Here is a 20,002-nt window from a genome sequence, read left to right as displayed (position 1 = left end):
AGATCATTTCACTTATCATGTTGTAAGTTGACATAACCAAATAGGATTTAATGTATTATCAGAATTAGCAGATATCCTTTGTTTGCGTTTGAGTAAATTGGAATCTAAACAGCATCTCTGTTGCACAGAAACTTTCCTTAGTGCAAAGTGGAGCACTACTAGCATCATGATTCTGAGTGTGGCTTTGTTTCATATTATAGTGAAAATGCCTCGTGTAAAAGCAGCTCAAGGTGGAAGAAGACAGGGCCCTGCCAAGAGACATCTCGCAGAGCAGTTTGCAGCTGGAGAGGTGGTCACTGACTTGGCCAAGAAGGAATGGAAACTAGGACTGCCCGTTGGCCAGGGCGGCTTCGGCTGCATATACCTTGGTAAGTGTCTGACTGCTTTTACTCATCCATCCAGACATGTACATGCCTCCGTAGCACATGGTTTGTCAGTGACGAACTTTTACAGATGTTCCTAATAATCTGAGTCAACTCAGCATTGTGTTAGTAGGCAGAAATACGTTTCAGGAATGGAAAAGAAGACGGTTGGTTTAATCACAATAGAATAGAAGAGAAAGTCGCTGAATTTTGTCATTAGTGAGCATTGTGGCTTTAGATTTTGGATATTCTATCTTGCACATTTTTCTTTTCCCACCTCCACCCAGCTAGGATTTCTTGCCTCTGTTTTGGTTTATCTTAGACATTTTCAGATCTTTAGCAGGTGTGGATCCCCCCACCCCCTTTTCTGTACAACCCGAAGAATCATTATAGTGCAATTAGGAGAATGAACCTGCATATTAGACTTGATTAGATGTCCTGTTAATTAACACACTAAAATTTTGGGGCATCTATTGTGGAGCTCTGAGATTTCGTTTATTTAAAAAATATTTTATTTGATTGTTTCTAAAACTGCTTCACTAGGAATATTGTAGTGACACAGTGTATTTCATGTTCCCCTTTAATGTTTCCGACTTTTTCATTCTCTGTTCTTATTCCACTTCTAATCTTTATTTAATTAATTCCTGCCACAGAGGTTTATAAAATTTTATTCTGGTAGTGGAACTCCTTCTTTCAAGCAACATCTTACTCAGAATACTAATGGTATAGCATAGATTAGTATCATGTGAGCACCAGGGCTTTACTGTATTTTATAAAAATGATAGCTCCAGGTCAGGGGCATCTTTGGGAAATAGCAGTTGATTGTTCAGTTTTGTTTAGGACCAAGATCATTCCAGTGACCTAGGCTGTGTCCATTTCATATGAGAACCTTATGCACTGTGAAAAATTGGTAGCTCTGCTGGCCAAGGCTGTGTTTTTGCCCTTGTGATTCAGAGACAGTAGCTGACACACCGTCCTGACTGCAGAGCGTGCGCTCTCTCAGCACCCCACGCAGAAGAGGGGACGTTACTGTAAACAGGATCTGCATCTTTCCTTAACCTGCTTTTGTCATCTTTGGCAAACTTGGGCTGGCTTTACTTGTGTGTGAGCGGTTCTGTTTGTACATTTACTTGTGATTAGAAAGTACCATCTAATAATAGTAAGTGTTTTTAGTAGCCAATAGTTGGACTGATTTCTGTAACAAAACTTTGCTTCTGCAAATCATGATTGATCAGTCTGGAGACAGGACTTGCCATAGTACTGCTGCCTCCAGTTCAGCGCTCTGTGCCCCCTGCGTCCCCGGAACAGCCATGGCACGGTCATCAGCAATTTCTGCTAATGAATTGAAAAGTTGTTTTTGAATTTTCTTTGGGTTATCACGTGACACTATTTATTTTTCCTTCTAAAAGTTGCTTCCATCATCTTCCGCTGCAGCATACCGGCACCCATGTTTTTTCCCTCCCTCTTTGGACGTGCGTGGTCATCTTTGGAGATACTTCTGTGATCTGCGCTTTCCTTCTTTTCTCATTTTCCCTCCTTATTCTGAGTCTCACAGCTACTGTTTCTCCTCTTTACTGTTGATTTCCATATGTTGTCTATGGCAGCCCATATGACCACGGGCTTAGATGCCCCACAGGCAAGTCTGAAACTCACTGCTTCCTTTTCCGCTTCACGATCATCTCATCCCCAGGAGAGGATTGTGGGTGACACCCCTTGAGCCAGACACTGGGGAAGCATCTCCAGTTTTTTTTCACTCATGTCCCTGCCTCGTGCCAGTCCTGTGCCTTGCCTGTGCGCCTCCTCAGACCCACTCGTTTCCCTCCAGCACTGCTGCTGCTCCTGCGTGCAGGCCGTTTCCTTGTCTCGGTTCTCACTGGACACTGGGTCTTCTCGGCTTCCTCTTGCCCTTTCGTAGCCCGTGTTGACAGCATGACTCGAGGGCCCCAGCTGGCAGTTCACTTCCATTTGAACTTTTCCAGCGCCTGTAGCATAGTGTGACAAACTTTTGACAAGGACATACAAGTCCCTTCTTTAATCTGGCATATAGCTTTGTGACTTTTTAAAAAGACTTATATGCATACAAGAACTGGGGTGTAGGTCAGAGGTGTGGGGGGCCGGGTGAGAGGAATCACCAGAGACAGAGTGGGGAGCAGAACAGGCAGACTGACTGAAATAAACACTGCTGAGGGGAGCAAGAGAGGTCTGCTGCGCCATGTGGGTCAGCTCCCTGGCTAGGAATTGAACTCATGCCGCAGTGGCTGGCGATAGCTTCATAGTGCCGATACTAACCCCTGTGCCATCAGGGAGCCCCAGCTATGTAACTTTTATCTACACCCTTTTATATGCTTCCCCATCATGCTGTCCTTTGCCTCTTGGTACTTGTAGGTGAGGTGTAGGGTAAATAGTTGTCAGGCTTTTCTGCCCTCCCGCCATTAGGATCGATGATGGATCCCTGCGGTCCTGAATGCATGCCTGATGGCGGCACCTGGAGTAGGGTGTGGCTATATGTAGGTGGGATACACCTGGGCTAGACTGGGCCTACAAGGGCGGTGTCATGGGGACGCCAACAGAGTGAGAGAGAGCCCAGAAGAACAAGCGAGAGACTGGAAGAGAACCAGCAGAGAAGCAGAGGCCACGAGAGAATGCCGCAGAATCCAGAAAGAGTGAAGACTTGCCTGCCAACCTCCTGGCCCCCTGGCACCCCTGCCTGCCGTGTACCTGGTTAACTCAATAAAAGCTTGAAAAGCCACTGAGGGCCCCAGGACTTTATCCTTTACCCGTCTGCTCGGGTCATACAGATCCTGCACCGAGCCCATCCTGCCCCTACATGAGGCTTGTTTCATTTGTCCAAACCACTGTAGGGCAGTTACTACATGTTTATAATTCCCATGTGCTAATCTTTTCGTAAAACTTTACAGGCTACATTGAAATTACCTTTCTTCTAGCATAAACATGTACTTCTTGACAATGGCCAGTCCTTAATATAGTCCTAATGCCTGCCATATTTTGCAGTACATATTGTTTGAGTGAGTTACTGAATTTCTTTTTCCTTATCTTGTGACTTATGTAGTAGTACTGGGTTACTATCCTCATTTTAGTATTTTTTATACTCAATTCTTACTTAAAATAATCTGGTCTTATTATTAATTAAGTTCCTAAGTGATGCTCCTTGGATGCTAGTCCTTAAAGCTCAGACCCCTTCATCTACCATTTTTAGCCATTTTTATGATTTGGAGTTTCTTCTCTAGTCTGGAGTATTTCAGCTGTAGCCTTTTCAAAATATTGCTGCTTCCCAGATCACCGGTAGTTTCTGGGTTTCTTTTGTTTCCTTTCATCTCTTCCCCTTCTAGTGGAGAATGCCTTAGGGCTCATTCTCCTCCCTCACATCCCCCCCCCCTTTTTTTTTTTGTTTAAAGATTTATTTATGCATACAAGAGCTGGGGTATAGGCCAGAGGTGTGGGGAGTGAGAGGATTCACCGGTGGGGAGCAGAACAGGTAGATCTACTGAAACACACTGCTGAGGGGAGCAGTGGAGAGATAGGAGAGGTCTGCTGTGCTATGTGGGTAGCTCCCTGGCCGGGGATCAAACTTGTGCTATGCTGCAGTGGCTGCAGATAGCTTCAGAGTGCTGAGCCTTTTACCCCTTGCACTACCAGGGAGGCCCTCCCCACCCTCCTCCTTTTCCTGGGGGGAGTTGAGGGGTCTCTTCCTGGTTCATCTTGGTCTTAAACACATGGCATTTTTGTTGATGACTCTCAAACTCATTTCTCCAATTTGGGCACTAAGATTGCTCAGAACTCCAGACTTGTGTATCAGCTGCCCATTTAGCATCTGGACTTGGATGTTTAATAAACATCTCAAACTTAGGATACCCAAAGCACCAGCCCCTCCTTCAATTTTTTCTATATTAGTCAGTACAACGTCCTTTTTCTAGTTGTTTAGGCCAGAAGCCTTGACTCATCCTTAGCTCCTTTCCCCTTCTTGCCTGGAATCTCCATTTCATCAGTGAACCCTGTTGGCTCGTCTTTGAGGGTATGTCCACTCTGAATACTCACCACCTCCTTCTCTGCCGCTGCTATGCTTCTCGCCACCACCACCTCTTGCTTGTGGGACAAGCCTAATTGATGTCCCTGTTTCTCTTGCCTTCTTTGCTCTATTCGCCACAAGCATCCCTAAGAATTATTTAAAAATCAAGATTGATCTGGCTGACTCTTCTCAGAACCTTCCGCTGGCTCCCCGTCTCAGCTTGCCTCAGTCTAAGCTGTCACTCCCGCTTGACGGCCCTTCTCAGGTTGATTGTGTTTCTTCCTTGTGACTTCTCCCATGTGCCTCCTGTTACTTTCCACCTCACTTACTCTTTCCATGTGCTGTGGCCTCTTTGCTTTTCTCACACATAGGCTTCCACGCCAGGGCCCTGTGCTCTGCCTGCAGTGTCCTCGTACTTACCTGGCTTGCTTATTCCCTCACTGCCTGCAGAACAGCCCAGATGATGCCGTCAGAACTTTCTTCTACTACCCTGCCGCTGCATACCTGCCTTTCCTGCTTAACGTCTCCTGTCTAGCCCATACAACTATCTGGTATACTTTGCATTATAATTGTTGCTTGTTCCTGCCTCTGAAATGTTAGCTTCATAAGAACAGGTATTATTTTTTCCTCTTCTCTGCTAACTCCATTTCCTAGAAATTGTCATATAGTAGGTACTTGGTAAAAATATTTATTTAATGAATATGGACAGCCTTACATTCCTCACTTAGTACTGCAGGGCAACTGTGTTTTTTTGTTTGCATGAAAAAAAATGACAGCCTCATTAGTTATTCTGGATGGCAGTTCAAAGTTCTAGTGCCAACCTCTTGGACTATTGATCTAGATGGGTTTCATTCCCCCAAACTAGTGCTTTTGGGAACTGCAGCTCCCTCCATTTTACTTTCCTGACAATCCTTTTTAAAAGGATTCCCTAGTTAAATTTAAGAAATCAGTGTCAATTATCATCCCCTTAGGACTTCACACCATACATTAGCAGCTTATCAAAGACCGTGTGTACTTTTGAAATCCTTAACTCAGAGTTTTCCGGTCTTTATTTTTTAAAGATTTATTTATTTATACAAGAAGCAGAGTACAGGCAGATGAGTGGGAGGTGAGAGGATTCACCAGAGACAGAGTGGGGAACAGAACAGGCAGACTGACTGAAATACACTGCTGAGGGGAGCGGTGGGTGCGACAGGAGAGGTCTGCTGTGTCATGTGGGATTCTCGTCGGCTGGCTGGGATTGAACCCGCGCTGCAGAGGCTGTGGACAGCTTCACAGTGCGGCGCTCAACCTCCTGCGCCACCAGGGAGGCCCAGTTTTCCTTTCTTAATTGATGATTGTATTGAAGGTACTGGCAGTTATAAGCTGCAATCCAGTTTTAGACATGTTAAAACAAAAAAGTCTTAGAGTGATAAACTTTACGGTCATGGTATCCTGAAACACATATTTGGGAACTGAAATTTATTCTTATAAGGGGGCTATAGCTATACAGACTGAGATGTTAATGAAGGTTAGAAACTGGCGATTTATGATGTTGCTGCCTCTTACTTCTGATATTACATGTTACTTTTTCCAACAGCTGACATGAATTCTTCAAAATCAGTTGGCAGTGATGCGCCCTATGTTGTGAAAGTGGTAAGAAAATATTTCAGCTGATTTTTATCTTTTCTATTGATTTAGTGTAGTATTTATTTTGTAAAAAATTCTTTTTCATCAGTAGAATTAATTAAGCCACAGGTATTACATTTTTTATAATATTTCATAAATATATAATGAGGGCCTCCCTGGTGGCGCAGCGGGTTGAGCGCCGTGCTGTGAAGCTGTCCACAGCCTCCGCAGTGCGGGTTCGATTCTCGGCTAGCCAGGGAGATTCCCATATGGTGCAGTGGACCTCTCCTGTCTCCCCGCTGCTCCCCTCAGCAGTGTTTCCGGTCCACCTGCCTGTTCTGCTCCCCACTCTGTTTCTGGTGAATTCTCTCACCCTTCCGTGCCTCTGACTGTACCCTAGTTCTTGTATAAATAAATAAATCTTAAAAAAAATATATAATGAGATGCAAAAGTAGCTTTATAGTTTTAAAGTTGAGTTCAAAAAGAACCTCTTCTGTTGAATCAGAGAGGCACTGGTGTTTGGGGGAAATGAGTAAAAGCACAGAAGTATGCTGATGTGTCAACACATTCTTTTTATTTTGGCTGTGTTTACAAAGGATGAATTGCTTTTTATATTTTATGATACTATATTAATTTAATGAAATTCTATTTTACTTTATCTTGTACTTACTTCTAAACATCCACTTGGTCATTTATTTTTCTTTTTTTACTTCCAGGTTTCTTCCTTTCTATTTTAATAAATAATTGAATGTTGAAGTTAGTAAAGGTTGCCACGCTCCCCTTTGACTAAGCTTCCCTCAGGTAGCCAAGTCAGTTTATAGATTGCTTTTAATTACTATTTTTTTTGTGTGTGTTTTTTCTTTTTTAAAAATTTATTTATTTATGCATACAAGAGCTGGGGTACAGACCAGAGGTCCGTGTGGGGGGTGAGAGGATTCACCAGAGACAGAATGGGGAGCAGAACAGGCAGATGTACTGAAATACACTGCTGAGGGGAGCAGTGGGTGAATCAGAAGAGGTCTGCTGCGCCATGTGGGTAGCTCCCTGGCTGGGGATCGAACTCGTGCTGCAGTGGCTGTGGATAACTCCATAGGTTGCATCTTAACCCTTTGTGCCACCAGGGAGGCCCTGTGTGTGTTTTCAATATGTTACCCATCATTTTGTTTGCCATCATTTGTGATGCCCCCTTTTCAGAATTCTTTGATACATTTGAAGAACCCGTGCTTGTTAAATAGAAGAGGTGACAGCATCTGCTTTTTGGACAAGTTCCCACTTCCGCCCTCCTCCGCTTTTCTTTCCCCTGTAGACCATAGACCTGGAATTAGAGTTGCCCCAAGGCTTTCCTTTTGTTTCACTTCCTTTTCAAAAAGGAATATGCTTGATCCCTTATGAGTGAACTCTTTTGGACCTGACCTCTTTTAGTGATTTTTAAAAATATTTTTGAAGCATAATTTTTACAAGGAAATGTATAGATATTAAACAATTTGAAGACTTTTGACAAGGGCATATGCCCACACCATAACTCCCACCCTCATTAAAATAGAGAACATTTTTGTCATGCCCCAAAGATTCCTTGTGTCCTTTTCTGGTCAAACCCCTAGTTCCTGCACACTGAGAAATATTTGTCTAAGGTGTTTTTTCCTTGTGGGTGAGTTAGTTATTCCTGTGGTAGGACATCATATAAATACAGGCCATCGTATACAGGGAGTACTCTTTTGTCACTAACTTTTAGGGTCAGTATAATATTTAAGGGTTCATCCATACTGGTGCATTAGTTGCTTGTTTGATTCTGTTGCTCAGCAGTGGTGTGTTGTATACACTCAGAGTTCAGTGCATGCTCAGCTGTGGTGTGTTGCCTAGCCTTAATTTGTTTTCCATTTCCTGTTGATGGTCGTTTGGATTACTTTCCACATTTGGTTTGTTAGGAATAAAGCTTCTATTAACATTTTTGTATAGTGATTTTATGGATATACGCGTTTGTTGCTATTGCATAGATACCTAGAAGTAGATTTGCTGGTTTGCAGGGAAGAGGTATATTTAAATTTATAAGAAAGTACCAGACAGATTTCAGAGCGGTTGTGTCATTTTACACACTGACTGTAAGGTGTAAGCATCTGGGCTCTGCACGTCTGCTTTAGAGTTAGATGTGTGGGGTTTGCTTGTTAAGCCGTAGAGTAGGAGTACAGAGGGGTCTCAGAGTCCTTGTTTGTATTTACTGATTTCGAGCACTTTTCCCTTGTGCTTGTTGGCCACTCACCTCTTTCGCCTTGTGTCGTGCCTTTAATAATCAGGCTGTTTTGCTTTTGATAATTGAGTAGTAATAGTATTCTGGATACAAGTCCCTTTTTTCAGATATATGTGTTGTAAATATTTTCTCCCTGTTTGTACTTCGTCTATTTTCTGAATGCTTTTTTAACATCTATTGAGATGGATCACAGGATTTTTCTCCTTTATTCTGTTAATGTGGCAATTACATTGATTGGGATCTGAGTGGTGAACTAACTTTGTATTCTTAACATACACCCCACTTAGTTATGGTGTGATGCTCTCTCCAGAATGATGGAATTGATTTGCTAGGATTTTGTTAAGGATTCTAGGTCTTTTTTCATGAAGGGTGTTGGCCTTTGCTCATTGCTTTTAGTTTTCTATATTGAGGAAGTGTCCAGTCCCCTGCTTGGTTTCGCTGTGCTTGGCCCTTTGGCCCTGAGTGTCCTGGGTCTTGTCCTTTTCACACCTGCTGCCCGTGAAGGAAGTGGGGCTGCCTAGGGCTCGCTATCTCTTGCCTTTTAGAGATCACCGTCTTGTCCTGCCTATTTTCTCTAATGTCTGACAGTCATACTCTCCCATGCTCTCTCCAAGTTTATGTTCTTTTGTGACAGGAAGGCCCACCGTTGCCCGTAAGTGGCAGTGCCGAGGGGCTCTAACACGGGCCGTGGTTCACTTTCCCGCTGCTTAGGGTTTCTTCTCTCTCTGGTGGGGTAACCTTCCTTCTTGAGTATGTGCTTTACTGCTGAATGAGAGGAACAAAAATGCTTCCTGTTGATTGGGTCATTTGCATGGAACTGCAGAATTTTATCTACAGCTTGCTTTTGATATGACAAAGTAAAATATTAAAATATATAGCTAAGATGATGTTCTCAGGAATTTTCAAAAAATTTCCATTGACCCCGATGATGTCTCACAATCTTGAGATTCCAAAAATATGTTTACTGTGACCCCCTGCTCCTGTTTCACCCACACAGTCACTTCCATGCCTGGGGAGGAGAGTGTGTCGTGTCGTGTTGTGTCATGTTGTGTCATGTTGTGTCGTGTCGTGTCTTCCACGTGGTGCTGGCAAAGAACCCGTCTTCCTTCTTCTGTGTAACCTGAGCTTATTTAAATTGTTTTATTGTGGAGTTATCATAATTCTTTATTGTGAGTAATTGTAAATATTTTAGTTGTATTCAATGTAACCACTTTTACTCGCATTTTCACTCGTAGAGCTATGCAAAAAATAGGTAGAAACAAGTTTTTCCTAACTGCTTAAGGTAGCAAATTACATTTCTAACTTTAAAGCCACTTGTTATTAACCTAGTTCACTCTGCTGCATCTGCCGCCTGCTAATTTAGTTGTTTGCACTAGCTTGCATCACTTCTTCTCTTCGTAATTAGGACAGTGATAAATATTCAGTTGATTTCTCTTTTGCATTTAATATTTCAGTAACATTTTCAATGTCATAGTTTGCCTGTGATCCTGGAAGGATGCCATAAACAAAACAATATTATTGACTTTCTTTTTCCTCTCCAAAGGCTAGCTTGGTAACTGCCACTTGCTTATTTCGCCCCCATATCTGTCTTTTGTGTATTCCTTTGAACTCCTGTAGTGCTCATTCTGTTTTATTTATTTACTAATTTCACATGCTAATAGCTTTCTCATGCTGCTGGTTGTTATGACTTTGTATGTTTATATCATCTCCGTAACTAGATTTTATTTGATAAGAACCTTATTTTAAACTTTTCTTCATGCTGCTCTTAACTGCCTATTCTGTTCTTTTGAAAACTATTTAACCATAATTCCCCATTGCCTTTTAACTTTTCAGAGCCACCCACTTCCACCTTTTGTCTAAGCCTTTTAAAATGCGCCCATTTATCACTTATCTTTTGTGATATGCTGTGACATAACTCTGTCAATTATTATCTCCCATTTTTTTATATTCTCAGCACTATATAATATTAAAAGTTGAAACGGTTCATCAAATGCAAACATATAAAATGAGTGCCATTCTGGTATTAAAATTAGAACTGCTTATGACCATTTAAAACACTTAGGGGCTATTAAAAATATATTTTCAAAGAGTATTACTCTTTGGAGAAATTTCATAATTACTAAAAAAAAACCAAGATGCAAAACTGAATGTTTAGCGTGGACGCAGTTTTTTTAAAAAATCTATGTGAAGAAAACATTTCAGATGATTTCCAAATTTTCTAAATTGAGTGTATATTTTATCTTTAGAGAAAAAATAGCAGATGTTATTTAAAAAGCAATCAAAGGCAAATTGATCTTTAATGTGAATTAGACTCACTGTACACAGTAGCATGACAGGCAGTGGTTCTCTGTCCTGGATGTGGAGTCTCATCAGGGTCTCTGGCTGCAAGGCCTGGTGGCAGGTGTTCTGAGGGAAGCTCCAGGGACCTTAACACACGGGGTAGGAACCGCTGCTTGAGCCTGGCACGCACGGCCCTCCCTGTTGGCCGTGGTCGAGCGGGTATGTTTCACTTTGTTTGGGGGTCCTTTCTGCCTGTGCGTATGCAGTGCCTGTGCTTCTGCTGTGAGCTTCCCCATTGCCGGAAGACCCGTCAATAAAATTGCTTGCTGCTGCTATGCATATCAGCTCTAAAGAGAGAGCTCCAGATAGTTGACCCCCAAATTTCTTAACATTTGGCCTTGAAATGAAGTTAAGCCATATCTATTCAAGGTAGACGGCCAGGCGCACACCAAAATTATTCTCCTTCCTAATGACGGAGTCTGGTTTCGAGTGGGGCTTTCATCCTCGTCTTACAGGGGCAGCCCTGGCATCGGGTGACCAGGACAGTAGACTTGTATTCTCTGCCTCTGGATAGCGAGAAACCCTTTCTGTAGAGCCGTGGTAAGTTGATAACAAAAAGCTGGATATTGCAAGGAGAAGCAGTTCTCTTTTGTGTGTTCCCATTAATAGAGAGAGCAGAGCGAGAGGTGGAGCTTGTATTCCAGCAGTTCTCTATGCCATGGACACTTTCCAGAAGGGCCTGCTATAAATCTGTATTTCCGGGTTCCCTGGAGAGAAGTTTGCAGACTGATGTTTAATTTCCCTCATTGATATTATGAGAGGTGACCTGAATTTTCAATTCATATATCATGATTTTTTGGTAGAAAGGAGGAACTTTATACAGCTTCATATTTAAATGGCAGCCAGTTGCTTTTAGATGGTGCCATTGAAATATATCACATTTTAATTTTTTTCTGTTGTCATCTTCATTTTGACACTTAGAAGTCTTAAAGAAACGTTTAGTGATATTCTAGTTAAAATGTCACTCCCAATTTCTTTTCTAAATCTTGGCTATTACAGAGTTGGCAAAGTATTTTAGATTTGAAATATGTTAATAAAATTTTAGTTATGAGTTAAGGTATTTTCTTCAACAGAAACAGCCAGCTATGGCTAGAGTGCAATGCCAAAGAAGTGTAGATCCTTTATTTTGTTATAATGGAATCTTATTGGATTAGAAAACGTCTGAAATGAGCTCAGAGAACCTTCATTGTAGTGAGGCTTTCATTATAATAGCCTGATTTATATAGGTTGATTCTCATTATTATTATAAGTTCAATAAATTATTGCCTGAAGGAAAGCTTGAAAATTAAAGTTGATATGACATAGGTTGAAACTGAATAAATCAGAATTTTAAGATGATGGTAATAAGCCAGGATTTGTCTTAGGAAAATCTTTTCAAACCTGAATTATATTAATGAACTATCCCAAAAGTTAACCTTTGGAGAGTACCTTTACTAGAATTTCTTCTGGAATTTCCATTTTTCTTCATGTCCGACCTCGAACCTGTTCCTCCTGCTGAAGGCTATTCTACAGTGTGGGCTCCAATACTGACAAGATCTGTCCCCCTCTTGTTACTGCCAGCGGAGGAGCCCAAGTTATGACCACACTCGAGCTTCAGACTCTACAAATGAGGGGTTTGCCGCCCACATTTCGGTGTGGGGGTCTATTTTCTGCCTAAGAGCTGATCCCCTCTCTGCCAAAACTGGGCTGAAGAGTGTACTGACCTGTAACAGATAAGGCCAGCTTGTGGCCTGTTTGCTGCTGAATGCTCAATCTTAACTGGACACGGCCTGACTCTGCACACTGGCTGGTCATTCTTTCTGTAGGTACCCCAAGTGGGGGGCCCCCATCTTTTTGAGTTATAAGAAATTTAAGATATTAGAACTGCATGTGTGGTGACCTACATCTCAATAGTGTACCTCTGTATCATACACTGTAAACCAACATTACCTCAATAAGAAATAATGCAATTTTTGTACCCATAATTTAAAATTCATTTAGCATTTATCATAATTAAACTTTATTTAGCATTGAAGATTATGTAAATATAAAGAAAATAGAAAAAAATCAACTGCCAGCATTTGAATTTCATACCAGTTTTGAAAAATTAAGATTTTTTTCTTTTACTTCTGTCCTTTCAAAGATGTTAGAATTGAGATCCCATTTATCAGCATATTAAAAATGTTTTGCAATATATTGATGACTCTACTCAACTTAGAAATTTTGCAAAATAATAAAATCATTAAAAGTATATTTTAAAAGGACCGTGTATAGAGTAGTTTCATTTAAACCCCAGGAAACAAAATTAACTTCTATGACTGTTCAGAGTATTTGAAATGGTGAAAAAATGAACATGTCTTAATTACCTGCAAAAGGCATCTCCAGTTGCCAAGAGCTATGTATTTTCACAAATTTTCTCTCAGTTTAGGTTGGGAGTCTTTTCACATCTTCTGGTGCCCGGCTCACCCTTGAGCTCCAGCTGCACAGACTCTGCTCAAAATAACTTCCCTTCCATTCTTACTCAAAGAAAACCCTAAAATTATTTTAGAAATGTTAGCTTCCTCATTTAAAGTTTTTACTGCTTTTCAGAACTTTTCTGATTCTCAGAAATACCAAAACATTAAGCAAAATACCAAACATTATATATATACTAACCAGTTTTAATGAGACAGAATTTACTGTTTAAGAAGTTCCAGAGAATTCTAAGATCTTTCCCATCCTTTGTATGTATTTAGCAAGGCAAAACTCCCAGCAGAGACAGTTTCTTGCTGTGTTAATGAGTATATGCTTTTTTGCAAATAATTCTGTTAATACTCCTTAAACTATCAACTTGAGGTAGTCCAGTGAATTTGGTGGAAAACAGCTGTTATTGAGCCCTCTTTTTTCCCTCTTTTGATGGTCATGTGGGAAGTAAATTGTAGAACATGTTGATTTGAAATACCTTGGGACCAGTGTCAGAAGGAAAAGGATTCATTTGAATGGACAGAGCTCGCTAGCTGGAATCCCAAGAAAATTCTTCTTTGTGGTGATGTGTGTTTACTGATCCTGGTAAACTCAGTGAAACTAATGGGAAGCAGGGAGAAAAAGGGTTTTGCCGCTGATTGGTGAATTCAGGTATTGGAATTGATTAAATCTCAGCAATATCTTGTTCCTTGGTGATAACCGTTCATAATGATTTGTCGATTTTTGCTTAAAAGAATGCTTAATTGAGATGAAAGTAAGTTTAAAGATTCTTCTTAAATTTCTACAAAGACTGAGCTGTATATTTAGTTTTGTATGGAAATGGAACTTGAGAGAAATGTAAGACTTACGAACTATTCTGAGAAGTTCTAAAACATTGCTAAAGAGTTTGATATAATCTTGCACATGATTATAAACCTAAGTATCAAAGCTATATTGTTTGGAAAGAAAAACTGAGTTGTTGTCTGTTTTGAAGGTTCATTGAAAATAGTTCAGTAATTTAACTACTTCTAATAGTAATTAACTTTTATGTTTTAAGGAACCTAGTGACAATGGACCTCTTTTTACCGAATTAAAGTTCTACCAGCGAGCTGCAAAACCAGAGCTAAGTAAGAAATACTCTGCACGTGTTTGCTCATTTTAAATGACCTTGGTTTCTTTTGTTTTGTTTAAGCTGAAACTGGAGCTTTGGGTTTTATATTATGAGTTTTATTAGATTTTACTTCATATGTAATTTACTTAAATAAGATTTGTATGATCTCTTTAATGGGTTTGTTATGAAAAGATGCTACATGTGTTGATATATTGATGTATGGGTTAAAGTTAATAAATGAAATATGATTTAGGAAGTATTGGTATAAATAGAGAAAGAACCCTAACCCATGACTGTGGTTCAGGGATCTCCAGATCTTTTTGAGTGTTTTTCTAAACTCTGGAGAACAAAGATCAGGGGGCGGTAGGGGTGAGACTATTATAGTTAATGTGCTAGAAGAGGATGGTGTCGGGGGGAGAGGACTTCTCCAAGCTGCCTGTATCCCTTCCACCTGCCCCCGTCCCCAGCAGTCCAAGGAACTTCCTGGTGGGGTGGTATCAGGCTTGGGCGTCTCAAGGAAGGCTTCCATCTCCCCTCGAGCTTCGGAAGTTGAGACCTTTTAGAATGAGGTAAACAAATACTTTAGGTTGAAGTAAAAAAATAGTCTTTTTGTGGAAGCAAGTAAATATTTACATAATGAGAGCTATTAATTGCAACTGGGGGCTTGGTTTGATTTTTAAAAAAATGTTCTTTTTCAGATTTTCCTTTTGAAATCAAATTTTAGGACAGGAGAGCAAAATTTTATAGGTTATTAAAACTATGATTTGTTAAAATTACTTTTCATTTATTGGTTATCATTATTGTTCACTTCCTTTTTATGAATAAATAAAAGTGAAATCTCATTGCATTATAGGTACATTTTGCTCTTAATGATTAAAATAATTATTTATGTTTAATAGAATTGAAATCACAAGCATCTGTTTAACTTGTAGTTCAGAAATGGATTCGTACCCATAAGCTGAAGTACCTGGGTGTTCCTAAGTATTGGGGGTCCGGTCTCCATGATAAAAATGGAAAAAGGTAAAACTGTGTGTTTCATTTCTCTTCTTCCTTTCTTGAACATTCACTGTTCAGTTGGTTTATCCCAGAGTTCTTGGCCGAGCACCTGCAGGGGCGGTGCTCATCTTGGCCCCAGGGCAGCGAGCGGGTGCTAGGTATGCACCTCTGCCCTCTCATGCCGCAGCAACAGACTGCACACACTCATGGTGTCCGCTCAGGCTGGGGGCCTGTCCACTCAGGCCAGGGGGCTGTCCACTGAGGGCCAGGGGAGCTGTCCACTCAGGCCAGAGGGCTCTCCACTCAGGGCCAGAGCAGTGCCACTGATGAGCCCAGCTCACAAGCAGGAACAGCCAGACATGCAGACAAGCAAAATGCTCCCTGTCCTTTTCGTGGAAGGCGGCTTCTTGAGGCTTCTGCGCAGGATTTCGTGCTGGCTGTGGCGTCTGCCCGTGGAGTGCTGCTCTTATGAGGTTGCAGTCTAGTGGCTGAGAAAGCGACAGGACCACAGCAGTTTGAGCAGAGTTAAGTGCTAGATTGTGTAGTGGTGACTTGTGTGTGTAGGAGTTCAGAGGCTCTTCCATAGCGGAGCTGGAGAAAACCCCGGTACTTGGATGCATACTTGACACTTAGAAAGCATTTCCAGACGAGGAGGTAGTGATACTGGAACCCAGATACCACTGGGCGAGATTGCAGTTGACTGGCCCGGTCAGGTGAGGTGTGGGCCTGGGCTTGGCTATGTTTCTCTGTGTCCTCCCAGCCAGGTGGGAGAGTCAGTACTCTGGAGCTGTGGAGAGGAGGGCGTGATAGCAAGGGCAGATGCCCTGGCACATAAGACATGCTCAGTGAATGTCACTTGCAGCCATCATCATCATCATTGGTTTTGTTCTCTTATTATCTTCGTTTGGGACTGGAGACTTTCCTGAAGCACATTTTGCTTTATCGTCTCTTTTGTGATAAAGCAGGGGTCCAACTAAACAGGGCTGGTGTGTGTGGCTCCAGCAACGTGACGGGACCTGGAGAGATGGAGGGGATGGAAGGGTGACTAGGCCAGCGGACAGGAGAGGACTTTCCACCGCGGACTGTAGGGACTCCGGGCCAGTCGCTCCCAGGGCCTCTTCCTTCCTAGTGCTAACCTTACCTCTCGGGCTGTTCCTCCTATGACATGGGCTTGCTAGAAGTTTCTCCTTCTAAAAGGAGGCATCACTCAAAGTACTGATTTAATTTTTATCTTGAAGCTCTGAAATATCAATATTGTTCTTACAAGTAAAATGGAAAGTATGATTGTTCTTCCAGCCCACCTTCCCTGCTGGAGATTCTTCGTTTTCCCTGTAATTCATTTGAATGAATATGTATATACTGCTTAGAACTAGTGTTAGAATCATAAAAATATTCCCTGTCATCATTACTGAATCATTTATACTGATTTGTATTTTCCCATTATTTGCATTGTTTTACCTAAGTCCCCAGCAAAGAACAGGTGGGAGATTTTACTTTAGAGGAGTTACTTAGAAATAACTCTCATTTTACTTTGCAGTGGTAGGGGTATCCTTGCAGGAAAGTGTAAGATTTCTATGCAATATAAGGCACACGCTTCACTTCGTAGTTTAGAAATAGTGAGGTGATGGAGGGGTTTTATTTGGAGTAGCTGTGGAAGTGATCGATGAAAAACAAGCATTTACCCGATGTGTTGTATTTGTAGATTGCATGTTGTCAAGTGTTTTTAGCTCCCTTTCAGAATGTCAGCAGAGGTTCTAGTCATATATTACTTTAATAATTACATACAGACTTTTTTTTATGTATGTATGACCCTGGTCCTATTCCTCAATCTTTCAAAGCAAAAACAGGAAGTCAGGATTAATTGTTCCCCCGTGTCACCTTGGAGGTCAAGGTACTGGAAAATCTTACATGAATGAGTATGTTTTACCACTGACTAATTGCATGACTTTGGACAAATTACTCTCCCTCCACAGGCATCAGGTATTTTGTTTATTAAGAGATGTTTAGACAAGCCATCTCTAATTCTCTTTCAATTCAAACATGATTAGAGTTCTGAAATTTTTGTTCAGCATGTTGTCTTTTAATGTTGGGTCTTGCTTCCCTATTGAACTCTACATATTGTATTTTAATCCTAGACACCTACAGTATGTAAGTGGGATTTTTATGTCCTACTGATGTTTGTTTATTGTGATATATTTAGTGTGATGGTTAAAAAGCATGGCCTCACTGCTTCCTCGAGGACAGAGTGCTGACCATTGATTTTCCTCTGTGGTGATATGGGCTAACAGTGCCCCCTCAGTGGGTGCTCCTGGCACTGGAACACCTAGTGCTCATGCCCTGCTCACACCAGAACTTCAGAAGTGCTAGCGGGCTGCTGTTGTGATGACCAGGGTTCATCTTAGCCCCATTGGAAGGTGTAATTGATAATGCTGAATGATCTTGGTTTTTGTTGATTTTCAGACAAGCCAGAATCTGGAAAACTTGATAAAGTTAAAAGTGGTCCTCAGAGCAAAAGTTGAGTGGTGCTGCTGCAGCTAGGTGAGGCTTTTCAGTGTACGCGGAAACACGAGGGTGTGCTTCTCGAGTGCTCGGGAAGACTCTGCTCACTTGCCACCTGGGAAATTGGGGCCCAGAGAAGTACTGTGCTTGGCCGAGGTGACGTGGTGGTTCATGGCAAAGCCAAAACCTTCACATTTTCCCAGGATGTTGGCTGTTCCCCAAACATTGGCTGTTATTACATAAGTCTTTTTATACCATTTGAGCAATTTTATTGAATTTAGCTACTGTTGGAACATCTCTTAACATTCTTGATTTTAACATAATACTAATACTGCTAAAGTTTGCCCCAAAAGTAGAGAAAAATAGTCATAGGAAGAAAGCTAATAGCTAAAACTTGACTATGAGAAAAATCAGTAATACTCTTACTTGGATTGTTTTGTCTTTACTGTGAATGACTTGGTGTCCCTTCGGTGAGCTTGCGCTGGACGCTGAGACGGGGGCCACTGCGAGGTGAGAGGCAGGACTGGACAGGAAGGGCTCTCAGCTCTGAGGTTTCTAGTTGGAATCAATTCTCGGGTGTTTCTCTCTTTCCGTCCCTCCCTCCTGTCCCCTCCTCCCCCCTCGCCTTTTTTTTTTTTTTTTTTCTTTCTACTTGCTCACTAAACACTGCCTTGGAAAATTTGCTTTGAATGGAGAGTACTCCTTGCAAAGTAGGTTTTCCTGAGTTATATTTTGTTCATTGACTTTTCTTGTTTGTCTTCAGTTACAGGTTTATGATAATGGATCGCTTTGGGAGTGACCTTCAGAAAATATATGAAGCAAATGCCAAAAGGTTTTCTCGGAAAACTGTCTTGCAGCTAAGCTTAAGAATTGTATGTGAGCTACATTCTTGTTTATAATCTGGTAAAGGCTGGAGCTCGGTCCTCTGCTGGTTGGTGTTGGGTATTGCATTGATTAATTCTCTATGGTGCTTTTATAGCTGGATATTCTGGAATATATTCATGAGCATGAGTATGTACATGGAGATATCAAGGCCTCGAATCTTCTTTTGAGCTGCAAGAATCCTGACCAGGTAGTTTGACAACATTAATTTCTGCTATTGAAACCCTGTTGTTTGAAAACAAATAAGGTTGCTTTGAACTTTTGAACCCATGCAGAAGTTTTACTTTTGGAAGTAAATATGGTAATAAAAATATTTCTTCTTGACACTTTTATCTAGTTAACATTCTACATTTTTCATGCGATTTGTTGGCACTTTATCAACTTGGCTATTTTGCCCTAAATAATATTCTGAAGTAGTACTTGTGATACAAAATGAATTTCAAATAGCTATTTGGGGGTGGAAGCTTAAAATTATATAGTGCACCAATGAATTATGTTTGCCTGTCTGCTTTGTCATTTTTTTTATTTCCTTTGTTCAAGAAATCCATCAAATGTAAGTGTTCTGTTACTTGGAAAATTTGGTCTTTAACATGTTGATTATTCAAATCAATTGGTTTACAGAAATATCTTAGCTGTCTAAATTTGTATACCCTTAGTGTTTGGAATTTAAATGTGCATTTTTTAAGTTTATTGCATTCTCATAATTTTTACTTTTTAGGGAAAGGAGGAAAGCTAGTGTTACTATCCCTTTACTTGGGTCAGTTTAGTTGGAGTAGACGTAGACAGTTTTCTGGTAGCTGCTTTCATGATTTTGGTAAGTAAGGGTTAGTTGGCGCTCAGTCCTGGGCCGCCATACTTAATACATCCTCTGTGTGTCCTCACCTTTTACTTGATCTGATAAGAGGAATGTTAAGCATTCGATGCTCTAGACCACATTCTTTTTCTCAAATCTGCCTTTAACTTCCTCTTAGTATCCTTTGTCTCTCTTTTCTTTTTTTTTATCATCTCCTATATTTGCTTCCTTTCCTCCATCTCTCTGTGGTGGCTGTACGGAGTCTGTATACACAGAGCAGAACAAAGTTGCTGTGTTAAAGCTTCTCTTGGGGAAATATTAAAGGCATTCACAGAATTTCCAGCCGTCTTGTTTGAGATGCTTTTAGGTCAAAAAAAGGCGTAGCTAAGACTCTGCATGATCAGGGTCTATTAATTAAAGCAGGCTGGATTTGTACAACATAATAAATGAAAGATGCAGCTTTACTTCACTTTGTGGTTGACCACGACTTGCTGCCTTTTGTTTATATGGAAATATTTTTGCAGCTCTGTTATCCTTCAGGCATCCGGGTGGCATTATTTTTCTATTATTATATGTTTGTGCTAGATCCAGCCCCATACTTGTATTTCCGTTTCCTCTTGTGACCAAATGCATACATTTGCGAGACAGATACCCAGAATTCAAAATGTAGTGTGTGGCTATATATATAATAGAAGAAAGCAAATTTGTTAAGCTTTGT

General features: G+C 41.0%; 1 protein-coding gene across 1 annotated transcript in view; it reads left to right on the top strand.

The window, feature by feature from the left end:
• Nucleotides 1-205: 205 nt before the first annotated feature.
• Nucleotides 206-20,002, top strand: part of VRK1 (VRK serine/threonine kinase 1) — a gene marked incomplete at both ends in the record, with an annotated part of 42,344 nt that continues 22,547 nt past the window's right edge. The window contains 6 exons of the mRNA XM_084240677.1: nucleotides 206-368; nucleotides 5,969-6,024; nucleotides 14,061-14,130; nucleotides 15,047-15,134; nucleotides 18,373-18,481; nucleotides 18,589-18,681. Of these exons, the coding sequence (XP_084096803.1) occupies nucleotides 206-368; nucleotides 5,969-6,024; nucleotides 14,061-14,130; nucleotides 15,047-15,134; nucleotides 18,373-18,481; nucleotides 18,589-18,681 (579 nt within the window). The remainder of the gene's footprint in view (nucleotides 369-5,968; nucleotides 6,025-14,060; nucleotides 14,131-15,046; nucleotides 15,135-18,372; nucleotides 18,482-18,588; nucleotides 18,682-20,002) is intronic.

The sequence above is a fragment of the Talpa europaea genome (assembly GCF_964194135.1).
Source record: "Talpa europaea genome assembly, chromosome: 8".
Taxonomy (NCBI): Eukaryota; Metazoa; Chordata; class Mammalia; order Eulipotyphla; family Talpidae; genus Talpa; species Talpa europaea.
The sequence above is the reverse complement of the archived record's forward strand: the minus strand, read 5'-3'. Positions and strand labels throughout refer to the sequence as shown.